This window comes from Acinonyx jubatus, chromosome D3, assembly GCF_027475565.1.
Source record: "Acinonyx jubatus isolate Ajub_Pintada_27869175 chromosome D3, VMU_Ajub_asm_v1.0, whole genome shotgun sequence".
Taxonomy (NCBI): Eukaryota; Metazoa; Chordata; class Mammalia; order Carnivora; family Felidae; genus Acinonyx; species Acinonyx jubatus.
This window is the reverse complement of record NC_069392.1, coordinates 44,873,143-44,901,069: the sequence shown is the minus strand read 5'-3', so window position 1 is coordinate 44,901,069 and position 27,927 is coordinate 44,873,143. Positions and strand designations below refer to the sequence as shown.

The 27,927-nt window shown below is 43.1% G+C and overlaps 1 protein-coding gene across 7 annotated transcripts in view; it reads right to left on the bottom strand.

Moving 5' to 3' along the window:
* LAMA3 (laminin subunit alpha 3) overlaps positions 1-27,927 on the bottom strand; it is a 269,791-nt gene that overhangs the window by 233,390 nt on the left and 8,474 nt on the right. For 2 of the 7 annotated variants that reach the window (XM_053206290.1, XM_053206291.1), the window contains exons 1-2: positions 21,277-22,299; positions 1,152-1,304 (exon numbers count right to left, since the gene is read on the bottom strand). The exons of 1 other annotated variant lie outside the window; for it this stretch is intronic. In XM_053206290.1, the coding sequence (XP_053062265.1) occupies positions 1,152-1,304; positions 21,277-21,603 (480 nt within the window). In that variant the 5' untranslated portion in view covers positions 21,604-22,299. Of the gene's footprint in view, positions 1-1,151; positions 1,305-1,621; positions 2,136-21,276; positions 22,586-27,927 lie in introns of those variants that run through there. 4 more of the 7 variants (XM_053206292.1, XM_053206293.1, XM_053206294.1 and 1 more) reach the window with 4 other exon arrangements.

Genomic DNA, 27,927 nt, shown 5'->3' with positions numbered 1-27,927 from the left:
TCTCTCTCTGCCCCATCCCCACTCATGCTCTGTCTCTGTCTCAAAAATAAATAAACATTTAAAAAAATTAAAAAAAAATCTTAGCCACGCCCATGTTCATAGCAGCATTACTCACAATAGCCAAAAGGTGGAAGCAACTCAAGTGTCCATGGACAGATGAATGCATAAACAAATGTGGTGCACACATACAACAGAATATTATTCAACCCTAAAAAAAGAAGGAAACTGACACCTGCTACAGTACAGAGGAACCTTGGAGACATTATGCCATGTGAAATAAGCTGGTCACAAAGGACGAATACTGTAGGATTCCACTTACATAAGATACCCAGGGTCGCTAAATTCACACAGAGAGAAGGTAGAATGGTAGTTGCCAGGCGCTAGGGAAAAAGGAGAATGGGGAGTTGTTGTTTATGGGTACAGAGTGCCGGCTTTGCAAGATGAAAAAGAATTCTGGTGACTGGTTGCACAGCAATGTTAATTTAACACAACTGAACTGTACACTTAAAAAAATGTCTAAGATGGGGTGCCTGGGTGGCTCGGTTGGTTAAACGTCAGAGTTCAGCTCAGGTCATGATCTCGCAGTTCATGAGCTCGAGCCCCACGTTGGGCTCTGTGCTGACAGCTCAGAGCCTGGAGCCTGCTCCGGATTCTGTGTCTCCCTCTTTCTCTTCCCCTCCCCTGCTCGTGCTCTGTCTGTCTCTCTCTCTCTCTCTCTCTCTCTCTCTCTCTCTCTCTCTCTCAGAAAATGAACATTAAAAAAATGACTAAGATGGTGCATTTTATATTGTGAGAACTGTACCATAATCAAAAGTAATAACAGTCTCTCTCTGCCCCTCCCCTGCTTGTGCTCTGTCTCTGTCTCTCTCTCTCTCAAAAATAAACATTAAAAAAAGTAATAATAATAAATATATTTGCCAATAAAACTATTCTTTTACTGTTTTTAACTCTTTTGATAGACAGTTATGGGAGTCTGCACTGTGACAGACTGGATGTTAAGGGATGCAAATATTCACATAACAGTCTTCACAATGATTAATGACTTAAAACTGATGCTTATTTTTTAAATACAACTACTATTATATCAGAAATAACCACAGAAACAATGATCCAAACTAACTTTCCCCATTCCAGCTGGAAGCGTAGCTTACCTGCCCTAGATCCAAGGTGACATTGACTTTGTTGTACTGTGTGCCTGAGGAGAGAGGAGGGCTTTGCCACCAGCGCTCAGATCCATCAATTGCATTGGTGACTGGATGTGCTTTCCTGGGGTCCTCAGAATTGCAATAGTCACAGAACTGGCCCTGGGGGGAAAAAAGGAAAGCTCTTTTTTTGATTTTCAAATAATTTTTTCTTATCAATTTAGTAAAGAGGCAACTAAAACAAAGACCACTTTATACGGCTCAGAGATGTCAGCTGTTGAGATTTGTCATCATGTATTCTGCAGACAGTAGTAAGGCTTTTTCGTCTTCATTTAATCTTAAAGCATATCACCCATTTATACTCTGTTTATCATGATTCTAGGATATATATTATACTTATCTTCCCATCTTTTACAGCTATGTTTTTCTTGTACCAGACAACACTTTAAGACGAATTGTCTTAAAGACGAATGTTGTACCTGAGATACAAAGATTATCTGCATGTCTCTTTATGTACTACTCTGCAATCTCCATGTCAGGCACGAGGATACAAAGAGAACCCCCGTTTGCAGTCTCAGTGGAGGCGATAAGTACACAAACAACTGTAAGGCAAGGATACAGCAAGAGTATAATAGAATTCTGGGTCAAAGGTGATACATATTCCATGGGCTCGGAAAACAAGGTGGAAGAAGCAGAATTAAGTTGCCAGTGAGGGTAGACGTGACTTTGGTGAGTATCAATGAACGGCAAACAGGGAAGGTGCTCCAGGTAGAGGAACCAGCACCATCAAAGGCACAGAGGCCAGCAGGTCCAGTTTAACAACAGCGTGAGTAATCAAAGACAAGACCTGAAAGATAAATGGGAAGATAAAAGCTGGTCTGTGGATACCAAAGTGAGAAGCTGACAGTTAACTCCATAGATAAATGAGAATCCATTCTTATCTGGAGTGATATCTATTTGGTATTATCATCTTTACTGAATTCTGATTCTGCTGATATCATCTCTTCTTTTTTTTTTTTTTTTTTTTTCATTTTTTTCATCTCATCTTCTTACTGAATTACTCTTTTGGGGGAGGCAAACTCTTGATTCTGTTTTGTTTTGTTTTGTTTTGTTTGTGATGCAGAATTTTACAGACATTACCACCTGAAAAGCTGAATATATGGCCCTTTCTTATATACTGAATACATTTTAACTGGGTCAAAGGATCATGCTTATCCAGTGGTGGGCTTCACACACTGAACTGCTTTGCTCCCCAGTGAAATTACCCGAGAGCATAACCACCATACAGGAGGGGGATGAAGAAGTAAATTTACACCCACAGCCTTTCCAGAATGTTCTGCGACAAAATGGCAGCTCTGCCCTCTGACAAGCATCTTTAAAGTTCATTCTTTTTTAATTTTTGTAAATGTTTTTGTTTGATTTTTGAGAAAGAGAGACAGGGCGCAAGCAGGGGAGGGGCAAAGAGAGAAGGAGACACAGAATCCAAAGCAGGCTCCAGGCTCTGAGCTGTCAGCACAGAGCCCGACGCGGGTTCGAAATCGTGAACCACAAGATCATGACCTGAGCCAAAGTCAGACGCTTAACCAACTGAGCCACCCAGGCGCCCCTAAAGTTCATTCTTAAGTGTTCAAAGATAAATTTGATCCTGATGTGGAACAAAATGTGCTACCAAATGTTTTCATCTAGTGGGTAACTGAGGATTCTCCCATATGTGGTGATATATTTATATACAACTTTATCTTTTGATATTATGTGAAGACACTTGTAGAACTCAGAAGCAGCACCCTGGGATACGCAGCCCCATCAGTTTGTGTGATCAGAGACCATGTGTGTCTTCCTTGTCACCACACTTCAGCCAGCACATTGTCCTGCACATCACAGAAGCCCAATACGCGAAAGATCCCTTCAGAGATTTTTTTTAAGTTTATTTCTTTATTTTAAGAGAGAGAGAATCCCACACAGGCTCCGCACCATCAGCACAGAACCTGACACGAGACTTGAACTCAAAATCTGCGAGATCATGACCTGAGCCGAAATCAAGAATCAAGGCGCTTAACGGACTGAGCCGCCCAGGCGCTCCACCATCAGCAATTCTTAAAAATAAATGGGGGTTCTACAAAATGTTGCTATTATAATAAAAAGTGTAATTAAAAACTATTTAAGCTAAGACATCTAAACATCTGTCAATATTTTTCCTTTCGATGGTCTTTATTTTTCCCATTCTTTCCCAGAGAGAATTTTACCAATTTAGTTATTTATGAGGGAATTAAATTATGACTCCTCAAAGTTTACAAGATTTATATACAGTTAGAAGCAAATCTCTTCCAAGGATGTGGATGCCTATGACCTCTATTTATCTCCATCTCCATAACGTAGATGTAAGGAATGGAGAGGATGCTTTTTGTGTTGTTTTGGTGATTCTCAATTTTCAAATAATTATGTTAACAATTAAAGCGAACATTTACAGAGCACCTTTAATGCACCAGGCATCGTGCAGTTCCTACTTGCACCCTAAGATTATAACTTCTATTTTACAGTTGAGGAAACACAGTGAATTACATTAAGTAATTTCCACAAGAATCACACAACTGGTAAAATGGTAGAAGCAAACCTTAAGCCTAGGGCCCCAGGAATATGTGGTCCACCACCCTGTACCTCTCTTCCCCATCTAGGGGCTACAACTCTGGTTTATTAGACATTGTGGATAGTCTGTAATATACATTCCCTCCTGTAACTGGTCTTAAAGATAGCCTTCACAATAACCTAAGAGTTCCCGTTGCAAAGCCTCTCTCATTCAGAATCGTATTGTTTCTGCTGACACCCTACTCCTTCTGCTACCCCAAATCAAACTGTGACCTGTTATATTACGGATAGGAACACTGGCTCCAGAGCTTTAGCACTACTAATTGTCTGATCAAGGGCTAATTACTAAAATATGAATTTTGAGTGTGTGAACAACAAATAATTTGAATGTACGTATTCAAAAAATTATAATTTCATGAGCAAGAGAGCACTGCAGTTATCCAAGTTGGTGTCAACACTGATATTTGGCAAGCTAACTAATATAACAGATACATAAGTTAAAGATGGATTTCTGGGGCGCCTGAGTGGCTCAGTCATTTGAGCATCCAACTCTTGATTTTGGCTCAGGTCATGACCCCAGGGTCATGGGATCAAGCCCCATGTTGGGCTCCACACTCAGGTGCTTAAGATTCTCTCTCTCCCTCTGTCCCCCTCCCCCACTTGTGCTCTCTCTCTAAAATAAAATATAATTAAAAATTATAAGAAAGATGAATTTCTAGTAGTGAAGTTTGCCTAGGTGACAAAAATAAGCCAAACCCTTCTGTTCGTCTCTACATGTCTACATGTGTCATTAGTAAAACCTCTGGCGTTCTTCAGCTGCTGCTAAGGTGCTTGGTCCTTTTGAGAAAGCTAAGGCCATGTGGGGTCGGGGGGGGGGGGGCACTCTCACTTCATCCAATGACTAGCTCCGCACCCAGCGCTCGCCCGCACCGTGGCTTCTGTCTTGGAGCTTGCCTGTGTCTGCCAGGCCTTCACCCTGCACAACAATGGAGTGACAGTCCCGGAGGAGATCAGTGTCCTCACTAAAGTAGTGGGCGTGAATGTTGAACTTGCCTGGCCAGGCTTGTTTGCAAAGGCCTTGGCCAATGTCAATGTTGGGAGCCTCCTCTGCAACGCAGAGGCTGGGGGACCTGCTGGGGGTGCTGCGGGCTGGTAGCTGGGCAGGGTCAGCGATCAGTCCAGATGTCTGCCCTCAGTCCATCTGCCATCACACTGGACTGCAGGGCACTCTTCCTGTGATGCCCCATGAGAGGTTTTTGTTGGTGGGCAGGGCAGGCGGTCAGACCAGCTGCCTGCCCCCAGTCTGCCTGCTGGGGCTGTAGCCACGCCGATCACCAGGACACTCTCTCTGTGCCTCTGGCCATAAGGAACGGCCGCTGGGGATGCCGATGCACTGGTGTGTGTAGTTATCTTCCCCTCTTCCCAGAGCAGGAGTCACTTTGGAGTGGCGCCGATCCCTCCTGGGGTGGTTTGCAGGGCGCGCTGGGGCAAAAGCGGCTCTGGAGGGACACATGCCAAATGGGGCAGTGGTGGATGGGGCAGGTCTGCTGGCGAATACACGGGTGCTAGCAGGATAAGTGGAGAGTACTCACACTGGTTCCCAAAACTGTCTCACTATCTACACTGGGAAGGTAGGGGGCTGAAGAGAAATGTCACCACCAGCACCCCTGTCAGAGTGGCTAGAACCAAAAAGACAAGAAATTCAAGTGCTGGCAAGGATGTGGAGAAAAAGGTACTCTTGTGTGCTGTTGGTGGGAATGCAAATTGGTGTAGTTGCTTTGGAAAACAGTATAGAGGTTCCTCAAAAAAATAAAAATAGGATTACCATATGATTCACTAATTCCACTACTGGGTATCTACCCAAAGAAAACAAAAACACTAATCTGAAGATATATGCATCCCTAAGTTTATAACATCATTATTTACAACAGCCTAGATATGGAATCAATTCAAGTGTCCATTGGTAGACAAATGGATAGAGAACAGCAGTGTGTATATACAACAGAATGTTACTCAGCCATAAAAAAGAATCAGATCTCTGAGGCGCCTGGGTGGCTCAGTCAGTTGAGTGTCCGACTTTGGCTCAGGTCATGATCTCATGGTTTGTGAGTTCGAGCCCCACATCAGGCTCTTTGCTGTCAGCACAGAGCCCACTTGGGATCCTCTATCCCCCATCCCCTCTCTCTCTGCCCCTCCCTTGCTCTCTGTCTCAAAAATAAATAAATGAACATTAAAAAAAAAGTGAGATCTCATCATTTGCAACAGCATGGATGGACCCACGGGGTATTATGCTAAGTGAAATAGAGAAAGACAAATAGCATATGATTTCACTCTTATGTGGAATTTAAGAAACAAACAAAATTTATTAAAAGAATTTCTAAAATCTAAATAAATGAAACAACTATTTTCTTGGATAGGGTAATATCAAAAACTTACAATTCCCCAAAGTTGATCTAAAAGTTGATACAAGTCCAATGAAAACTCAATAGAGATTCTCTTGGAGCACAGTAAGATAATTCTAAAATTTATATGGAAGAGTAAAAGACTAAGGAAAGCCAGGATATTGCTGAACAAAGAGAGCAGGGAGGAGGAAGCCTGCCCTTCGAGTATCAGGGCTTACTATGAAGCTGTTACAATTAAAACAGAGCAAGATGAGAGAAACGGTTCTCGAGGACAGAAAAGAGCCCAAAACAGACTGTGCATTTTTAAAACCTTAGTTTATATACAGAGGCACTACATCAGATCAGTGAGCTAATCCATATCCAATGGAAAACAATAAAATCAAATTCCTACACAAGCCACAAATGAAAATCAGCTTCAGATGAATTAAGGACTTCATGTCAAAAATAAACTTTAAAGCCAATTAGTAAAAAATACCAGAGAATATCTTTTATAATTTGGAGGAAGGAATGATTTCTTAAACAAGATTCAAAAAACATTGACTACGAAAGAAGAGAGGGACTTGACTATGGTACTAAAATTAAGAATATTGGTTCACCTTAAAGAAGTAGAAAGAAGAGTTACAAACTGAAAGACATTCACAGTATACAAGTGGCAGACAGTCTTTCATGACGGCTGCCATCAATTCCTTCTGTGTGTGTGTGTGTGTGTGTGTGTGTGTGTGTGTGTGTGTGTCTGCCACTTCACACATCAAGAGGTAGAGGCTATCTTCCCTGGAGATTATTCTCTCCTCTCGAATCCAGACTGACTTCATTATTTGCAGAAGCAACATTCTGGGATTTTTGAGCAAAGGCCTTAAAAGGACTAGCAGATTCTGCTTTCCTCCTCTTGCAAGCCAACCTCCAGGTAAAAAGTCCAACTACCCCCAGATCACCATGATATGAGAAAGCCCCCGCTAAGCAAATGGAGAGGACACACGGAAGACCACAGAGACACCTGACGTGTTCATAAAGCCTTCTGGGACTGTCCAGTCCTGCCTAGGCAGCTACTGAATACACCTGAGCTATTCCAGGTGACACCACATGGAGCAGAAGAACCATCTAGCTGAGCCCCGTCACCCCATAGAATAACGAGAAAAAAAATTATCGTTTTAAGCCACTAAGTTTTGGGGTGCTGTCTTACACAAGAATCAATACCTGAACCAAAAACATAAAATCAACAAAGAATTCTCATCAGAAATATATGCCAAACTTCTGCAAATCAATAAGGAAAGTATAAACAGATCACTAAAAAGAAGGGCAAAAGTAGGAATAGGTATTTTACAGAGAGGAAACACATACATCAATAAGCATTCAAAGAAATGTTCACTCTCACCACCATTAGTGATCAAGGCAGACCACAGGGTAATACTATTCAAAATGTGAGGATAAGGGGGCTTCTGGGAAGATGGCAGCGTAGGAGGACGCTGGGCTCACTGCGTCCTGCGGATCACTTAGATTCCACCCACACCTGCCTAAATAACCCAGAAAACCACCAGAAGACTAGCAGAAACGGAGTCTCTGGAACCAAGCACAGACGAGATGCCCACAGAAGAGGGTAGGAAGGGCGGAGAGGCGGTGCACGCTCCACGGACTGGCAGGAGGGAGCCGGGCGGGGGGGCAGCCAGCCGGCCAAGCAGAGCCCCCGAGTCTGGCTGGCAAAAGCGGAGGGGCCGGATGGAGTGTGTTCGGACAGCAAGCGGGACTTAACATCTGGAAGGTTACAAGTACAAGTTAACAGATCTGCTCAGAGAACGGGAGGGCTGGAGGACAACGGGAGGGAGAGTTGTTGAGCCCCTGACGACAGAGCTCAGCTTGGCAGGGAACAAAGGCGCTCACCAGCGCCATCTCCCTCGCCCATCCACAGCCAAAATCCCAAAGGGAACCAGTTCCTGTCAGGGAACTGGCTTGCACTGGGCAAACACCCAACACTGTGCTTCTGTGGATCCATCCCTCCGGCAGGTCTGACTCCCTCCCGGTGCCGCAGGGCCCCTCCCAAAGCAGATCTCCAAAGGAAAAGCAAGCTGAGCCTGCCCCTCCCACCCCTGTGCACCTTGCCGATCCACCCCGGCTAATACGCCAGATCCCCAGCACCACAAGCCTGGCAGTGTGCAAGTAGCCCAGACGGGCCACGCCACCCCACAGTGAATCCCGCCCCTAGGAGAGGGGAAGAGAAGGTACACACCAGTCTGACTGTGGCCCCAGCGGTGGGCTAGGGGCAGACATCAGGTCTGACTGTGGCCCCGCCCACCAACGCAAGTTATTCAAGACAGCACAGGGGAAGTGCCCCGCAGTCCCGTACCACCCCAGGGACTATCCAAAATGAGGAAACAGAAGAATTCCCCTCAGAAAAACATCCAGGAAATAACAAGAGCTAACGAACTGATCAAAAATGATTTAAACAATATAACACAAAGTGAGTTTAGAATAATAGTCATAAAATTAATCGCTGGGCTTGAAAACAGTATAAAGGACAGCAGAGAATCTCTTGCTACAGAGATCAAGGGACTAAGGAACAGCCAGGAGGAGCTAAAAAAATGCCATCAATGAACTGCAAAATAAAATGGAGACAACTACGGCTCGGATTGAAGAGGCAGAGGAGAGAATAGGTGAACTAGAAGATAAAATTATGGAAAAAGAAGAAGATGAGAAAAAGAGAGAGAAAAAAATCCAGGAGTATGAGGGGAAAATTAGAGAACTAAGTGATGCACTAAAGAGAAATAATATACTAATATACACATAATTGGTATTCCAGAGGAGGAAGAGAGAGGGAAAGGTGCTGAAGGTGTACTTGAAGAAATCATAGCTGAGAACTTCCCAGATCTGGGGAAGGAAGGCATTGAAATCCAAGAGGCACAGAGAACTCCCTTCAGACGTAACTTGAATCGATCTTCTGCACGACATATCATAGTGAAACTGGCAAAATACAAGGATAAAGAGAAAATTCTGAAAGCAGCTAGAGATAAACGTGCCCTAACATATAAAGGTAGACCTATAAGACTCGTGACGGATCTCTCTACTGAAACTTGGCAGGCCAGAAAGGAATGGCAGGAAACCTTCAATGTGATGAACAGAAAAAATATGCAGCCGAGAATCCTCTATCCAGCAAATCTGTCATTTAGAATAGAAGGAGAGATAAAGGTCTTCACAAACAAACAAAAACTGAAGGAATTCATCACCACTAAACCAGCCCTACAAGAGATCCTAAGGGGGATCCTGTGAGACAAAATACCAGAGACATCGCTACAAGCATGAAACCTATGGACATCACAATGACTCTAAACCCGTATCTTTCTATAATAACAATGAATGTAAATGGACTAAATGCGCCAACCAAAAGACATAGGGTATCAGAATGGATAAAAAAACAAGACCCATCTATTTGCTGTCTACAAGAGACTCATTTTAGACCTGAGGACCCTTTCAGATTGAAAGTGAGGGGATGGAAAACTATTTATCATGCCACTGGAAGTCAAAAGAGAGCTGGAGTAGCCATACTTGTATCAGACAAACTAGACTTTAAATTAAAGGCTGTAACAAGAGATAAAGAAGGGCATTATATAATAATTACAGGGTCTATCCATCAAGAAGTACTAACAATTATAAATGTCTATGCGCCGAATACGGGAGCCCCCAAATATATAAAACAATTACTCACAAACATAAGCAACCCTATTGACAAGAATGTGGTAATCACAGGGGACTTTAATGCCCCACTTACAACAATGGATAGATATCTAGACACATGGTCAATAAAGAAACAAGGGCCCTGAATGATACATTGGATCAGATGGACTTGACAGATATATTTAGAACTCTGCATCCCAAAGCAACAGAATATACTTTCTTCTCGAGTGCACATGGAACATTCTCCAAGATAGATCATATACTGGGTCACAAAACAGCCCTTCATAAGTTTACAAGAATTGAGATCATACCATGCGTACTTTTGGACCACAATGCTATGAAGCTTGAAATCAACCACAGGAAAAAGTCTGGAAAACCTCCACAAGCATGGAGGTTAAAGAACACCCTACTAAAGAATGAGTGGGTCAACCAGGCAATTAGAGAAGAAGTTTAAAAATATATGGAAACAAACGAAAATGAAAATACAACAATCTAAATGCTTTGGGATGCAGCGAAGGCAGTCCTGAGAGGAAAATACATTGCAATCCAGGCCTATCTCAAGAAACAAGAAAAATCCCAAATACAAAATCTAACAGCACACCTAAAGGAAATAGAAGTAGAGCAGCAAAGACAGCCTAAACCCAGCAGAAGAAGAGAAATAATAAAGATCAGAGCAGAAATAAACAATATAAAATCTAAAAAAACTGTAGAGCAGATCAATGAAACCAAGAGTTGGTTTTTGAAAAAATAAACAAAATTGATGAACCTCTAGCCAGGCTTCTCAAAAAGAAAAGGGAGATGACCCAAATAGATAAAATCATGAATGAAAATGGAATTATTACAAACAGTCCCTCAGAAATACAAGCAATTATCAGGGAATACTATGAAAAATTACATGCCAACAAACTGGACAACCTAGAAGAAATGGACAAATTCCTAAACACCCACACACTTCTAAAACTCAAACAGGAGGAAATAGAAAGCTTGAACAGACCCATAACCAGCGAAGACATTGAATCAGTTATCAAAAATCTCCCAACAAATAAGAGTCCAGGACCAGATGACTTCCCTGGGGAATTCTACCAGACATTTAAAGCAGAGATAATACCTATCCTTCTCAAGCTATTCCAAAAAATAGAAAGGGAAGGAAAACTTCCAGACTCATTCTATGAAGCCAGCATTACTTTGATTCCTAAACCAGACAGAGACCCAGTAAAAAAAGAGAACCACAGGCCAATATCCCTGATGAATATGGATGAAAAAATTCTCAATAAGATACTAGCAAATTGAATTCAACAGTTTATAAAAAGAATTATTCACCATGATCAAGTGGGATTCATTCCTGGGATGCAGGGCTGGTTCAACATTCACAAATCAATTGACATGATACATCACATTAATAAAAGAAAAGATAAGAACCATATGATCCTGTCAATCGATGCAGAAAAAGCATTTAACAAAATTCAGCATCCTTTCTTAATAAAAACCCTCGAGAAAGTCGGGATAGAAGGAACATACTTAAACATCATAAAAGCCATTTATGAAAAGCCTACAGCTAATATCATCCTCAATGGGGAAAAACTGAGAGCTTTCCCCCTGAGATCAGGAACACAACAGGGATGTCCACTCTCACCACTGTTGTTTAACATAGTGTTGGAAGTGCTAGCATCAGCAATCAGACAACAAAAGGAAATCGAAGGCATCAAAATCGGCAAAGATGAAGTCAAGCTTTCACTTTTTGCAGATGACATGATATTATACATGGAGAACCCTATAGACTCCACCAAAAGTCTGCTAGAACTGATACATGAATTCAGCAAAGTTGCAGGATACAAAATCAGTGTACAGAAATCAGTTGCATTCTTATACACTAACAATAAAGCAACAGGAAGACAAATAAAGAAACTGATCTCATTCACAATTGCACCAAGAAGCATAAAATACCTAGGAATAAATCTAACCAAAGATGTACGAGATCTGTATGCTAAAAACTATAGAAAGCTTATGAAGGAAATTGAAGAAGACAGAAAGAAATGGAAAAACATTCCGTGCTCATGGGTTGGAAGAATAAATATTGTTAAAATGTCAATACTACCCAAAGCTATCTACACATTCAATACAATTCCAATCAAAATTGCACCAGCATTCTTCTTGAAGCTAGGAAAAGCAATCCTAAAATTCACATGGAAACACAAAAGGCCCCAAATAGCCAAAGTAATTTTGAAGAGGAAGACCAAAGCAGGAGGCATCACAATCCCAGACTTTAGCCTCTACTACAAAGCTGTCATCATCAAGACAGCATGGTATTGGCACAAAAAAAGACACATAGACCAATGGAATAGAATAGAAACCCCAGAACTAGACCCACAAAAGTATGGTCAACTAATCTTTGACAAAGCAGGAAAGAATATCCAATGGAAAAAAGACAGTCTCTTTAACAAATGGTGCTGGGAGAACAGGACAGCAACATGCAGAAGAATGAAGCTAGACCACTTTCTTACACCAGTCACAAAAATAAACTCAAAATGGATAAAGGACCTGAATGTGAGACAGGAAACCATCAAAACACTAGAGGAGAAAGCAGGAAAAGACCTCTCTGACCTCAGCTGCAGCAATTTCTTACTTGACACATTCCCCAAAGGCAAGGGAATTAAAGGCAAAAATGAACTATTGGGACCTCATCAAGATAAAAAGCTTCTGCACAGCAAAGGAAACAATCAACAAAACTAAAAGGCAACCAACGGAATGGGAAAAGATATTTGCAAATGACATATCGGACAAAGGGCTAGTCTCCAAAATCTATAAAGAGCTCACCAAACTCCACACCCGAAAAACAAATAACCCAGTGAAGAAATGGGCAGAAAACATGAATAGACACTTCTCTAAAGAAGACATCTAGATGGCCAACAAGCACATGAAAAGATGCTCAACGTCGCTCCTCATCAGGGAAATACAAATCAAAACCACACTCAGATATCACCTCACGCCAGTCAGACTGGCCAAAATGAACAAATCAGGAGACTATAGATGCTGCAGAGGATGTGGAGAAACGGGAACCCTCTCGCACTGTTGGTGGGGATGCAAATTGGTGCAGCCACTCTGGACACAGTGTGGAGGTTCCTCAAAAAAGTAAAAACAGACCTACCCTATGACCCAGCAGTAGGAATTTACCCAAGGGATACAGAAGTGCTGATGCATAGGGGCATTTGTACCCCAATGTTTATAGCAGCATTCTCAACAATAGCCAAATTATGGAAAGAGCCGAAATGTCCATCAACTGATGAATGGATAAAGAAATTGTGGTTTATATACACAATGGAGTACTACAGGGCAATGAGAAAGAATGAAATATGGCCCTTTGTAGCAACGTGGATGGAACTGGAGAGTGTGATGCTAAGTGAAATAAGTCATACAGAGAAAGACAGATACCATATGTTTTCACTCTTATGTGGATCCTGAGAAACTTAACAGAAACCCATGGGGGAGGGGAAAGAAAAAAAATGAGGTTAGAGTGGAGAGAGCCAAAGCATAAGAGACTCTTAAAAACTGAGAACAAACTGAGGGTTAATGGGGGGGTGGGAGGGAGGGAAGGGTAGGTGATGGGCATTGAAGAGGGCATCTTTTGGGATGAGCACTGGGTGTTGTATGGAAACCAATTTGACAACAAATTTCATATATTAAAAAAAAAAATGTGAGGATAACCAGGATTGGAAAGGATATGGTATGAGTATGAATCGGCACAAAGACTTTGGAAACTGTTTTGGCATTATCTCATAATGTCGAAAATTCACATTTCTTGTGACCCAGGAATTCTACTCGCAAGCTCATAACCCATAAACTCTTGCACAATCTTGATGACATCATATTCAAGAATATTCACAGAAGCACTATTCACAAGGTCAAAATCCTGGGAATAACCTAATTACCCACAGCCACAGGAGTGACAATGAATCACAGCAGTGTATTTACACAAGGAATTAATAAATGACCAACAATGAATAAATGAATATATTTGACAACACGAGCAACCCAAATGAGAAGGACTTACTATTTAGGAATATAAAGAGTTGTAATGAAAACTATATACAAAAGAAAAATTAATAAAGGATTCAGAATGATGGTTACCCCAGACTGTGGGAAACAGAGAGACAGGAGGTGAGGAAACTGTATGGTTAGATAGATGTTATTATCAAGGCATTGTTTTTGGTTTTGGTAGCAGATACTTGGATGTTTGTTATACTATTTAAAATCCATCCATTCATCCATCACATATACATTAATCCAGACCATGCAAAGACCAATGATGAAAGCATGTCATTAAACAGAGGGTTATGAATAACCCATAATCCAACTCTGCCTCTGAGGTCCAATATTTTTTAAATCCCCATAAATAGGGGCGCCAGGATGGCTCAGTCATTTAAGCATCTGACTCTTGATCTCAGCTCAAGTCATGATCTCACAGTTCGTGGGTTGGAGCCCCGCATCGGGCTTTGTGCAGACAGCGTGGAGCCTGCTTTGGACTGTGGGTGTCTCTCTCTCTCTCTCTCTCTCTCTCTCTCTCTCTCTCTCTCTCCCCCCTTCTCTCTCTCTCTCTCTCCCCCCTTCTCTCTCTCTCTCTCTCTCAAAATAAATAAATAAACTTAAAAAAAAAAACCTTAGGAGTAAATGAAAGCAAGACCAAAACTGAGAAAAGTCAGAGAAGAGGGGGACAAAGAGAAGAGGAGGATTCTTTCACTCTTGTGTTCTATTATTCATCCATCCATGTGACAAACCTGTGCAGGTATGCCTCTGTATTCCAGAGAGGAAGACACTAAAAGACAAGGACAAGGGACTTCTCTTGGGAATAGGGACAAGGGATGCATGCTCTGAATTGTGTCAAGGCTATTATTAGCTTAGCCGTATGGAAAACAGCAAATATAACAGAAGGGGCCAGAAGGAAAGGGGACAGAATTGTTCAAATAAACAATGAAACAGAGTTGAGATCTAAGGTTGGAAGGTCCCAGAAGAGAAGCCCAATGTTTCAGAGACCCACCAAGTGGCTTTTTCAGAAGCACAGGAAAAAAGTCTTTCCTAGTTCCTAACATTTTTGATGACTGTCCTCAGCTAAAATCCTCTCCTACACAATGCTTCCCATCTAAATTCACAGTATAACACTGTAAGGTTCTAAGAAACTAGAGGCCGATATTACAGCAGTGCTCCCTAATATAATTTTATTGTTTGAACACTCATTCCTTTATTTGCCGTTTCAGAACTGCCTACACATGCAGAGCACTGAGTTGGATGGCAGGGATTAAAAACAAACACACAAACACTAAGAGTTGTCCCTAAGACCCCTGTCCCTAAAGATTTAGCGAGAAGAGAAGTGGCCGAAACACCACGTATTACTGAAAGGTGTTGGAATCGAGCTAGCACAGGGATGTGGGAAGGCAGGAGAGGCATGCCATGCTTGATTTTGCTTTATCTTCACAACACTCCCAAGCTTATATCGAGGTATTGAGAACTCAAAGGTTTGAGGAAGAGAAGGCTCAGAGAGGTGAAGTGCCTCACCTCAAACCACACAGCCAGGACGTGTAGGAACCAGGCCCTGTGTGTGGGTCTGGTAATGTTACTCACAGCCAGATGCCTTCCATGCTGATCTAGCTGCTCTGGGAGCTCCATCAACTAGCCCTGTCTTACATTTGGACGGACTGAAACAGCAGTTATGCAACTTTCCACACACCTGCCCCCGACCTGGGACAGAGACCCGGCTCCGGAAAGCACCCTGTCCCACAGAAGTGTGGATGAATGCTCTCATGGCTGGCTCGGCAAACCCAGCAACAGAAGCATTTAACCACACTTGGCCGTCAACAGCCGAATTATGTATCAGCTCATTCATGCCACCACAACCTTCTCCTAGCCATCACTCAAAGGTCCCCAAGCCACATGCCTTAAAAGCACTGTCTCAAGTCCTCAACCCAAGCCAGCCGGAGCCATGATGTGCAGAACATTCTGGAGTGTGCCCATTCCAAACATAAGATTGCTCTTCCCAGGGGGGCCTGGGTGGTTCAGTCAGTTAAGTGTCCTGACTCTTGGTTTTGGCTCAGGTCATAATCTCAGGGTTCATGAGATTGAGCCCAGAGTTGGGCTCTGAGCTGACACCAGGAAGCCTGCTTGGAATTCTCTCTCTCTCTCTCTCTCTCTCTCTCTCTCTCTCTCTCTCTCTCTCTCTCCCTCCCTCCCTCCCTCCCTCCCCCACTTGTTCTCTCTCTCTGTCTCTCTCTCCTCTCTCTCTCCTCTCTCTCTCTCAAAATAATAAAATAAATAAACTTAAAAACCAGATTGCTCCTTCCCAGGCCTTCTTCAGAATTCCCCCTTCTGAAAGGCACAAAAGCACATCAGCATGGTTACTGACGATTAAGACAAGCAATTTGCCCATTTCCTGCAGACCCATATGTCTGCACAGGGTGGATGAAGGGTAATTACACAGCACAAGAGAGCGCCCAGCTCTGCATCCCACAGATTTCACCCCACAAGTGCAGCATACACATGTAGTGTGCTGAGGTCCCAGAGGTAAGGATTTGAGAAATCTTTAAAACAAAGGGCTCAAGGTTGGTTCCAGGTATTTTTTTTTAATGTTTATTTATTTTTGAGAGAGACAGAGACAGAGACAGAGACATAGCGTGAGTGGGGAAGGGGCAGAGAGAGAAGGAGACACAGAATCTGAAGCTCCAGGTTCTGAGCTGTCAGCACAGAGCCCAACGCAGGGCTCGAACTCACCAACCACGAAATCATGACCTGAGCTGAAGTCAGATGCTCAACTGACAGAGCCACCCAGGCACCCCTATTCCAGGTATTTTTTTAAAGATAAGAAAAATTTTTGCAGAGAAGAAAATGTCTACAAAATTTACACTTATTACTCAAAAATGGTGTCCCTACAAGCCAAATTCTGGAGGTTTTCTTTTTTCAACTCATTTCAAAAAGTACGTTTCAGAGTAGAACGATGGAGGTTTAAATCCTGTCTCCACAAGTTACATGTTCGCTGAATTATTTAGCCTCCCTTGAGCCCTGTTTTCTCTTTGCTAAAATGGGCTAATCCTCCAATCATATGCAGTGGTTGTAAAGAGTCAAAGAGATGTCATCCATAAAGTGATCCCTCACCATCAGGATTGCCAGCAGGCCACTGGGGTGTTTGTTTAAAATTCAGATCTCAGGTCCTGCACCCCTGCCTGGAGGCTGTGTCTCTCGCGAGAGGCAGGCCAAGAATCAGAATTTTTTTTCCATAGGTATTATCTTTTTTTTTTTTTTTTTTAGTGTTTATTTATTTTTGAGAGAGAGAGAGAGAGAAACAGACAGAGTGTGAGCCGGGGAGAGGTAGAGAGAGGGAGACACAGAATCCTAAGCAGGCTCCAGGCTCTGAGCTGTCAGCACGGAGCCCGATGCGGGGCTCGAACTCATGAACCATGAGATCATGACCTGAGCTGAAGTCAGACGCTTAACCGACCGAGCCACCCAGGTGCCCCAAGAATCAGAATTTTTAGCAAGTGCCTCAGCTGAATCTTCCACACACTGCAGTCTGGGACCACAGAGGCAGCGGTGACAGGCACAGGCAGAGTGACCACTAGTCACTAGTGACCCTCTCAGCAGCAGCCACAGAAGTAGCTGCATGGATGGTAGTGATGACCAAAGGGAACATCTACAAAACAGACAGGACACCTTGCACTTTGCACATGGTGACTTGATTTACACGATAAATCTATCAAGATGAGTGCAATCATTAGGCCCTTTTGCAGATAAGGAGACAGAGGCTCAAAGAGGTTGAGCAACTTGCCCAAGTGGTGCAGCGGAGACAGGAACCCAGGGAAGGATGCTCAGATACAATGTTTCACTCTATTCTCTTTTACTCTCCTAGAAATTAATTCACACATTCTCGATGCTCCTCAAACCTCCTCCTTCCTCTTCCCTCTTCCCTTCTCCTGATGAATTTACTGAATTTGCTCATCTTCCTAACCCACAAATTTCCCTGCATTTGTGCCCACACACCCTCCTTGCCTCCCACTGCTGCAGAGAAGCTGTCTGTGCTCCAAAGTTGCCCCATCTCCCACAAAGACTGAATCTGTCCCTCCTGCCCAAAGGCTCAAGGGCTTTGTATCTGCAATTACACCCTCTAAACACACACTCTCCTGCATCTCAATTTAGCACTCTACTGGATCATTCCTATCAGGAGACAAACACAACCCTCACTTCCCACTTTCCCCTCAATCACTCTATTCAACCCACGCCGACACAAGTATGTTCCTGCCTCAGCGTCTTTGCATTTACTGTTCCCTCTCTGGAGAACATGCTTTTCCCAGACTTAAATCCCTTGTCTGAGAAGTCCTCCTTGTCCACTCCATCAAAAGCAATGCTGTACTCTGCCATCTGCTTCTACTGTCCCAACCGCTTCTCTGCCTTCTGGCTAAGATCAAGTACACTTCCATTGTCTTATCTGCTTTCTCTTTCTTCTGAGCAGGAAGCACTTACCATTTGCTAATTTTGCCACCATCTTTAATGCACCGTAAGTGCCTTGGTAGCAGAGACTTGTTCACTACCCAGAACAGCATCTGGCAGAAAGTAGGCACTTAACATTTGTTCATTTAGTTGGTAAATTAAAATGGCATAAACTATTTTGTTACTTACTTCAGGAAATACACTAGAAATTGATAAACGAGTTAATTAGTGATGAAGAGGAGCAGATGGGTGAAAGAAGTGTGTGTGTGTGTGTGTGTGTGTGTGTGTGTGTGTGTATGAGAGAGAGAGAGAGAGAGAGAGAGAGAGGGAGAGAGAGATTTGACCTTTAATGTCAGAAGCTAAACTCCTGATGTTAAAAAAAACAACAGGAAATTATAGACTTACACCCTTGTCACTAAACTCACTAGAAAACACAGTGTAATTAAATCCAATCCTGCTTTTTCTCCCCTAATGGAAATCTACTTGCTCATTGCCTCAGGGACTCCCAGGGCCCATCCTCAGCTCCTAACTTCTGACCACCTGCCTGCTCTGGCCAGGAAGAGCTACCGGTGCTCAACTCAGCTCTCCCATCTTTAGCTGGTACCTCTCCTGTTTCAGAGACTTCTCAGCTACCGACCCTCCTTGCTTACCTTCCCGTCGTGGCCAAATCAGAGAGCAAAGAAAGAAAATGCTGGTCATTCTGTTGGCCATAACATGTTTCTCCCCTGTGATTTCTTTCCATTCAAGAGGTTTCCCTCTCCCAATCTACCCCAGCTATCCCATCTGGCCTCTTTATCAAGGCCTTGATATCTCTACTTTTTCAATAACCTTTAATTAGAGTTACCACTTATTAAATACTATGTCCCAGATGCACATGGTTTTCTTCACGTAATCTTCAGAATAACCTTATGAACTAAATGGTATTTATTGTATCCCCATTTTACAAAAGATGAAACCAAGGCTCACAGAGGTTATATGACTTACTCAGGATCACATCCTTAGGAAGAGCTGCTTTCAGAGCGAGCTCGATTAATTCCAAAGCCCATGTTCTTAATTCTGACACTTTACAATCTACTTTTGGGTGTTCCAGGACCAACCGGTTCCTTCTTGAAAGAGCCCCAGAAGTTCTTTCTGCAAGTTTTTAAACTCCTATTTTAATGATCTCCATAGATTCCTCTTCCTTCCACTTCTCCCTCTATTCTCGTTCCATGTCGTGTTGGCATTTCACTGGCAATAAGGGGTCACCTGCACTTGTACTCGCATGTAGGTCACCTGCTCTAACACAAGCTCAGGTTTACGAAGTGAGCCATGTCACATTTTTGCTTGCCCACTCAATGCCCCAAACCCAAAGTACTTCCTCCTAAGAGTTTCATGCCAAAGCCTAGATTTGTGAGAACAGGTCTGCCCTAATTGTACATTCATTCAACCATCAGCTACTGACCTGCTAAAAGTCAGACACTGCCCTTAGGGAGATAGCCTGACCCTGATCTGATTCATTCCTCAAGCCAAGCCTTTCTCTTTCAAGTCCATTTCAGTTATTGATCTCCTTACAAAGTAATTATACTCATCACTTCTATTTTCCCACTGTCCCGTTCCCCCAACTCTTTTGTACAATGTTTTAATTTTTTTTACGATTTCAAGTTAATTTATTTATTTTCAGAGAGGCAGAGAGAGAGGGAGAGAGAATCCCAAGCAGGCTCTGCACTCACAGTGGGGCTCAATCCCACAAATGTCAGATCATAACCTGAGCCGAAATCAAGAGTTGGACACTCAACCAACTGAGCTACCCAGGCACCCCATGTCTAACGTTTTTGAATTTCATCAGTCACCTAAATTCTTTTGAGGACCAGAAAGGGCATAAATACATACAAAAATAAAATGAAGTATTTATAAATTCTGGAAAGGATACAGAAGTCTCTTTCAGGCGTAACATTCAAAATACATGGGACGCCTGGATGGCTCAGTGGGTTAAGTGTCAGGCTTCCACCCAGGTCATGATCTCAAGGTTCGTAAGTTCGAGCCCCGCATCGGACTCCCTGCTGTCAGCACAGAGCCTGCTTCAGATCCTCTCTCCCAATCTCCCTCTGCTCCTTCCCCACTCATATGCTTTCTCTCTCTCAAAAATAATAAATAAAAAAATATTTTAATACATAACTAGGGCAGCATGGCCTCCTGAATTCCTAGAACATGACACGCACATTCCTACCTCCAAGCCCTCGTACCTGTTCCCTCTGCATGGAACACATTTTCCCACCCTCTTGATGGGGCTGATTTCTTCTCAACCCTTGGGTTTCTGTACCAATAACACCTCCTTAGGAAAGCCTCTCCATCTACCCAACCTAGAGAAGTTTCCCTTCATTAATCACTATGACAAAATCCTGTTAACTCTCTCCAAGACACAATAGCAGTCTAGAATTATATTTGTTTACTCATCGGTTGCAGTCTCCCCTTAGAATGTCACCTCCATGCAGGCAGGGACTTTCCCTGCCTTGTTCAGATTTGTATTCTTGGCCCACTGCATCCCCATCCTCTGTGCCTGGCACATAAATGTCAATTTATATTTGTTCAATACAGGAACAGATGATATTACACACAAATGTGTGTACACACACATCTCCAGGTAGCAGTTCTTTCCTTCATGGATAAGAATCTACATTAAGAAGCATCCACGGGGCGGGGCACCTGGGTGGCTCAGTCGGTTAAGCATCCAACTTTGGCTCAGGTCACAATCTCACATTTGTGAGTTCGAGCCCCGCATCAGGCTCTGTGCTGACAGCTCGGAGCCTGGAGCCTGCTTTGGATTCCGTGTCTCCCTCTCTCTCTGCTCCCGCTCACTCTCTCTCTCTCCCTCAAAAGTAAATAAAAACATTAAATATTAAAAAAAGAAGAAGAAGAAGAAGAAGAAGAAGCAGCAGCATCCACAAAACTTCTACCAGCTCCTTTGAGCTTCCAGGTGCTGAGATGATCAGTGAGGACAACAAACCAATCTGAAAGTAGTAATCAAAATTGTATTCACTTACTGTAATAGTGAAGGCAAGAGACAAAAGATGCCGGCGTCCCAGTGATCCACTTTTCCCCATGGTGCAGCACCAGGCAGGGGTCAGATGACAGGAGAAGTATCTCACTCCCCAGGGACCCAAGTCCAAAGGCTCCTGCCTTTTTATGAGCCCAGAGGGTTGACAATGAGGAGAAGGGAAGAGCAGGAGTAGGAAAACAGTCAGAGTGGGAAAAACTGCCTCAGCTCTAGCACCCATGAGAAGTCCCCATGGAGGCACCTGGGAAGTGCCAGGGACCTCCACTGGAGGTCTCTCAATAGAGGCTCCGGGGCTGAGAATGCAGAAACACATATGGGCACGGCTGGTACCAGGGGGACCCGAATCCTTGGCTGCAAGTCCCTCCTTGGGTACAGGTCTGGTGTGGGGAGCACAGCTTCCCCGTGAGCCCTGCCTTGTAGCTGTCTACGGATGGGCCTAAAAGATGGCACACAGGATTTTGACCTAGCAAAGGGCTCTCTTCTCAAAATATCCCTTCAGTGGTTGAGTACACTCTGCCCTGGCAGCTCTTTCCATAGCCGGTCTCAATCCCTTGTGCTGCAACATGACACATCCCCTTCTATTTTGCCTTCAGTGAAGGTGGAGAACCACCAGTTACAAACATCTCCGTAATGGCTCTGAAGGCCCCTGGCCTCATCTTCCTTGTGGTCAGTTAAGCAGTTCTACCATGGTTTGTTGCAGCCCCGATTCTCCTAAGCTAGAGTGGTAAGTGCTATATGTAAGAGCCAGAGAAAACAACACCCAGGACCAAAGCGAGCAAGCGATCAAAGAGAACGGAGGCTGCAGGTAACACCAAGTGAATGAGAGCTACAGAGACTTCCATGGTGCTCAGGGAAACGGAACGAAGACCTTATCACTACTGGAAAGAGTCACTTCCACGGCTATATTTTCACTCAGATGGAAGTCTACTAAGTTGACCTAAAAGATCATGAAATAAAACAAAAGAAAAAAAAAAACTCAACTAGTTTATGGCAATCTTACCAAGAGATTTTTCCTAATGAGGTCTCCCTCCATTTTCTGTTCATATTTCTGGTTCATTAAAAACATTCAAAATCACATTAAAGATACATTAAGTGATCAGGTGTCAAAATGAAATAGGAGAGCCACCTGGAAACAGAGAAGACAGACAGGAACATGTGAAAGTCTGACGTTTTTGTTCTCATCAAATCCCTGTGCAAACTACCTTGCATAGAATCTCTGCCACCAGTGTCTTCTGTGCACACAAATCCTCAGCAATATTTAGTCTCTGCAGAGCCAATCCCAGGACATAGGGAATTGGGCCTTTCATTTCACAACCCCACCCTTCCCCCTGACATAGCCCGTGAGCCCTCATTAGTGGGAAAGGAATCATCCAACCACTGGGCTCTATGCAGAAAGGAATCCAAGGCTCACAGTATCCAAGAAACTTCCACGGTCTCACCTGCATTAGTCAATCCTTATTTTATGCCCCTCTGATATGTTCTTCATATTTAAAGATGCCTCAGTGTGGGTGATCCCTAAATATTTGTTCAGCTAAGAACAATACTCATTCTACTTAGAGATATTTTGAGTTGCTAGGTTGCAAAGTCTCAAAAGCAGAGACCCTAGAACTACCTGGAGAGTCTCATGCAGGGCCCTTCATCCTCCACTCTCCCATACACAGATAACTCATACACTGAATAGTCAAGAAGTACTACTGACTCACTGAGAGACTGATTATCTGATTTAAAGTTACTAATATGGACTGAATATTTATGCCCCCCTAATTTCATATGTTAAAGACCTAACCCCCAAGATGATGGTATTAGGATGAGTTGAATGGGCTTAGTGCCCTTACAAGAGAGGCCCCAGAGAGATCTCTCACCTCTCCCACCATGTGAGGACACAGCAAAAAAATATAAACTAGAAGTGGGCCTTCACCAGACACTGAATCTGCCCTTGACCTCGGATTTCCCAGCCTCTAGAACCGTGAGAAATAAATTTCTGTTGCTTGTAAGTTACCCAATCTATAGTATTTTGTTATGGCAGCCCGAACCGACTAACGGTGTATTAGTCTCCCAGGGCCACCATTGAAAACGTTGTGCCATAAACCGGCTTAGAACAACAGAAATGTCTTGTCTCATAGTATGGAAGCTAGAAGTCTGCAACCAAGGTGTTGGCAGGGCCCTGTTTCCTCTGAAATCTGCAGAAGGATCCTTCCTTGCCTCTTGCCGCTTCTGGTGGCCCAGCCCTAGTCACTGGTCTCAACCACTATATCAGATATCTCTACTTTGCAATTCAACACATCAGGGCCACAACTGTCTTCCAAAGGCAGGTTATTGAAATCCAGGTACTTTTTGGTCAAACAGCACTTCTATCCAGGTGTTGCTATAGTATGAAAATTCTATGATGGTATCAGCCTTTGAAAGTTTCTTCAAAAAGCATCTATGGAAGGGAGGCTGGGTGGCTCAGTCAGTTAAGTGGGCAACTCTTGATTTCAGCTCAGGTCGTGATCTCACAGTCATGAGATGAAGCCCCACATGGGATCCCCTCTCTCCTCTCTCTCTCTGCCTTTCCCCCACTCTCATGCATGCTCTTTCTCTTTCAAAATAAATAACGTAAAAAAAAGCATCTATGGAGTATCTGTGATGCACCACCACAGGGAAGACAGACATGAGCAGGAAAATGCGGCGCCCCCCTCAGGGAGCTAAAGATCTAATAAGGACATCAGATGTGAAAACAAATGGCTCCCAGGTAATGAATGGAATTAGCGAGGTGGTGCACAGTTTGGCTGAAACTCTGGGGGAGGGGCAGTTAGCCTGGCAGTGGCAGCATAGGATAGTAAGAGCATGAACTCTGCGGCCACAGGGCTGCACCACGCGCTAGCTTTCTGATCTTAAACACATACTGAACCTCTGTGTGCTTCTGTTTCCTCATCTGTAAAATGAGCATGCTAAGAATACTCCCTTGACAAACTGCTGTCAGGATTAAGAAGTCAGTACATGTAAGGTGCTTTACAACAGTACCAAGCAAGCATCAGTAAATATTGCCTAAGTGTGAAATTTACACCTTGCACTGAGCAGCAGACTAAGTCCCCTGATAGCTATTAGTCACCATGCTGCCTCTTTATTTGGTATCACTTCCGTACACAGTACATGCAATATATGGTGTAACTTGAAAGTAGTACAGAATTGTTCCTTTTCCCCACTTCTCACAGCTAAGCTATGCATAAATAATCGAATTCAAATTCATCTTCCTTTCTGGCTAATATCCATTTGTTAATCGCACATGTATTTTCTGAGCATTCAGGATGGGAAAACCACTAAGAAAGTACAATATGTTTATGACACTGAAAAACTGGCAGAACACGTGAGACTCAATGAGTTGGCTTTCCCCAGGGCAGTTTCCACCCTGTTGGCATGAGGGATCTGATCAAGGCCCTGCTAGCTCATGCAAAAAGCTCTTTTTATATGAAGCAGAAAAAAAAGGCTCCCTGCCCCTGAGCAGATACAGCCTTGCCCAGGCTGGATTTCAGTCGCCACTTGTCCCTTGGCCAGGAGCCCATGTATGCAGTCAGTTCCACCGACTAGGACCACTGAGGTACCATTGAGAAAGTCTTTTCCTCACTAGGCAAATGGTTCCAGAATGTTGAGCAAGGGTTAATGCAGGCTCATGAAAGCCTAAATCACAACCAGAAAAAAATTTATGATCTGGAAGAATGTATTCTTGCCACCAAAATTGGCCTGAAAAAGTTAATACCTCCCCCTCCAAAAAAAAAAAAAAAGTTACCTTTTTTTAGAATGATAAAAAGTTGTTTAATGTTTGATAAACAAATTCAAGTGCATAAAGAAATTTCCTTGAATTTAATAAAGATGCTAAAAATGTTCTTTGGATTTTTTTGAACAGTTTCTTTTTACATACAGAGAAACAACCCCATCAACTGTCTGCATCAATAATCCTCGCTGGCGGGCTCACCATTTACCAGGAAGACATCATGCGGCACAACCCATCCCACAGACTGTCAGACCAGCAGGGACATCTAACTTGAAGAACCATCCCTAGATCTCTTTAATTAAGACTGTTCATCACCCGGAGGCCTTTAACTACCAACTAGCAATTACCTACGAGATCAATGAACCCAGCCACTGGCTTCACTGAAGTGTGACCACTGCCACTACTGCTAGTGGTGATGTCTATACCCCATGCTGACTTCAACCACTGAAGATGCAGGTGTCGTAAAGAAGAGGAAAAAGCCTCCCTCCCCTTCACGCACAATGTGAAAAGCGTGCATAAGGCGACCGAACTGAGGGTTATGGATTCATCTTGGGAAAGCCAAAAGCGACACTAACGAGATTCTTAGCCTCGTCTATCAGAGGACGGGCCTCCGCAGGAGCACGCTCCACTTTCTGCAACAGACAAAGGGTTGTCACCACCTCCCTGCAAAGGCTTTCTGTCAGATTTTCTCTTCAGGATGACTGATGAAGTAGAAGGCCCAGGAATGTCTTCTCCTGGAGGCTTTCTCGCATTTCCTTTGTAACTTTTTCCTCCTCGCATGCTGTCCCACATTTCAATCATCTGTCTCCTTTTTTTGTTCTTTAGGCTGTCTTAGTTTTTCCTTATACTTTTCAACTTGTGCATTCAATTCCGCTGGCATTTTCAAATGAGCAGCTGCTAAAGCCTCTGGTCATTTAAAATTTGTTTAATGTTTATTTATTTATTTTGAGAGAGAGCTAGCAGGAGTGGGGGAGGGGCAGAGAGAGAGGGAGAGAGAGAATCCCAAAGAGGCTCCACGCTATGAGCGTAAAGCCAATGATCTCACAACTGTGAGATCATGACCTGAGCCGACACCAAGAGTCAGATGCAGGAAGCACACCCCTCTGTCTCCAGGGCCGGCCGCACAGACAGCCGCTGCTCATCCAACTCCGCCACCACTCTCCCTGCAAAATGTTTCTTCAACTGATATAAAAATGTGCCCCTATGTAAATAAATAATATCTAAACTAGTCATTAATACAGTACCAAAACAATTTAACAGTTACTCTGTAAAAGTCTCTTTGCCGCTAGTCATTAATACAGTACCAAAACAATTTAACAGTTACTCTGTAAAAGTCTCTTTGCCGGTGGATTATTTAGCATGCCAAATATGTTCACTATATAATGTACTGTACATTTCATTCTTAAAAGAACTCTTGATAAAAAAAATTTTTTTTCAACATTTATTCATTTTTGAGAGACAGAAAAATACAGAGCATAAGTGGGGGAGGGACAGAGGGAGACACAGAATCCAAAGCAGGCTCTAGGCTCTGAGCTGTCAGCACAGAGCCTGATGCAGGGCTTGAACTCTTGAGCCATAAGATCGTGACCTGAGCCAAAGTCGGACACTTACCCGACTTAGCTGCCCAGGTGCCCCTATTCCAGTGCCAATTTTTATTTATTTTTTCTCCTTCCTTGGAACCAACTCGTTTTTCCAGAAGCATCATTTGTTTGTTTGTTTCTTACGGGTGTGGTGTTTAGAAACCAAGATCTGGGTATGAGGTACCATTTAGTATATGTTCATTGTTACCAGTGTATCGTTGCTTCTAGATCCCTTCAGTGGACAGAGCGAGAAACTTAACTCCAAGTAGGAAAAACTCAGAGAGGTCCACACCAAGACACATTGTAATCAAACTGTCAAAAGACAAAAAGAGGGGCATCTGGGTGGCTCAGTCGGTTATGCGTCCGACTTGGACTCAGGACATGATCTCATGGTTTGTGAGTTCAAGCTTCGTATCGGCCTCTACACTTACAGTTCAGAGCCTGCTTCAGATTCTCTGTCTCCCTCTCTCTCTCTGCCCTTCCACTGTGCACACACACTCTCTCTCTCAAAAATAAATAAATGAACATTAAAAAGAAAAGACAAAAATAATCTTGAAAGCGGCAAAAGAGAAACAATTTATCACATACAAGGGATCCTCAATAATATTAACAGCCTATTTCTCATCTGAAACCATGGAAACCAGAAGGCATGGAGATAACATATTTAAAATGTTGAGAGGAAAACAGAATTCCGTACCTGGTAAGTTATTCTTCAAAAATGAGGGAGAAATGAGGACACTCCCAAATAAACAAAAGCCGAAGGAGTTTATTGCTAGTAGACCTGCTCTATTGAAGGTTAAAAAGCTAGAGAAGCTAAAGGAGTCTTTCAGCTGAGATGAAAGAACACTAGACAATAACTCAAAGCCATGCAAAGAAATAAGAAATACCAGGACAGATAACCACATAGATAAATACAAAAGCCAGCATTATTGAATTTTTGGTTTGTCCCATATGATTTAGAAGAGATGCACAGAACAACAATTATATATGTATGTCAATGGGCAACAATGTAAAAGATCTAATTTGTTAGGGCGCCTCAGGGGCTTAGTCAGTTAAGCATTGGATTCTTGATGTTAGCTCAGATCATGATCTCAAGGTTTGTGAGAATAAGTCCCACATCAGGTGTGCTGACAGCGCAGAGCCTGCTTGGGATTCTCTCTCTCCCTCTTTCTCTCTCTGCCCCTCCTCCACTCATGTGCTTGCTACCTCTCTATAAAATAAACTTTTTTTTAAAAAAAGATCTAATTTGTGACAATAACATAAAGAGTGGGAACAGACCTGTATAGAAGCAGAATTTTAGATGCCA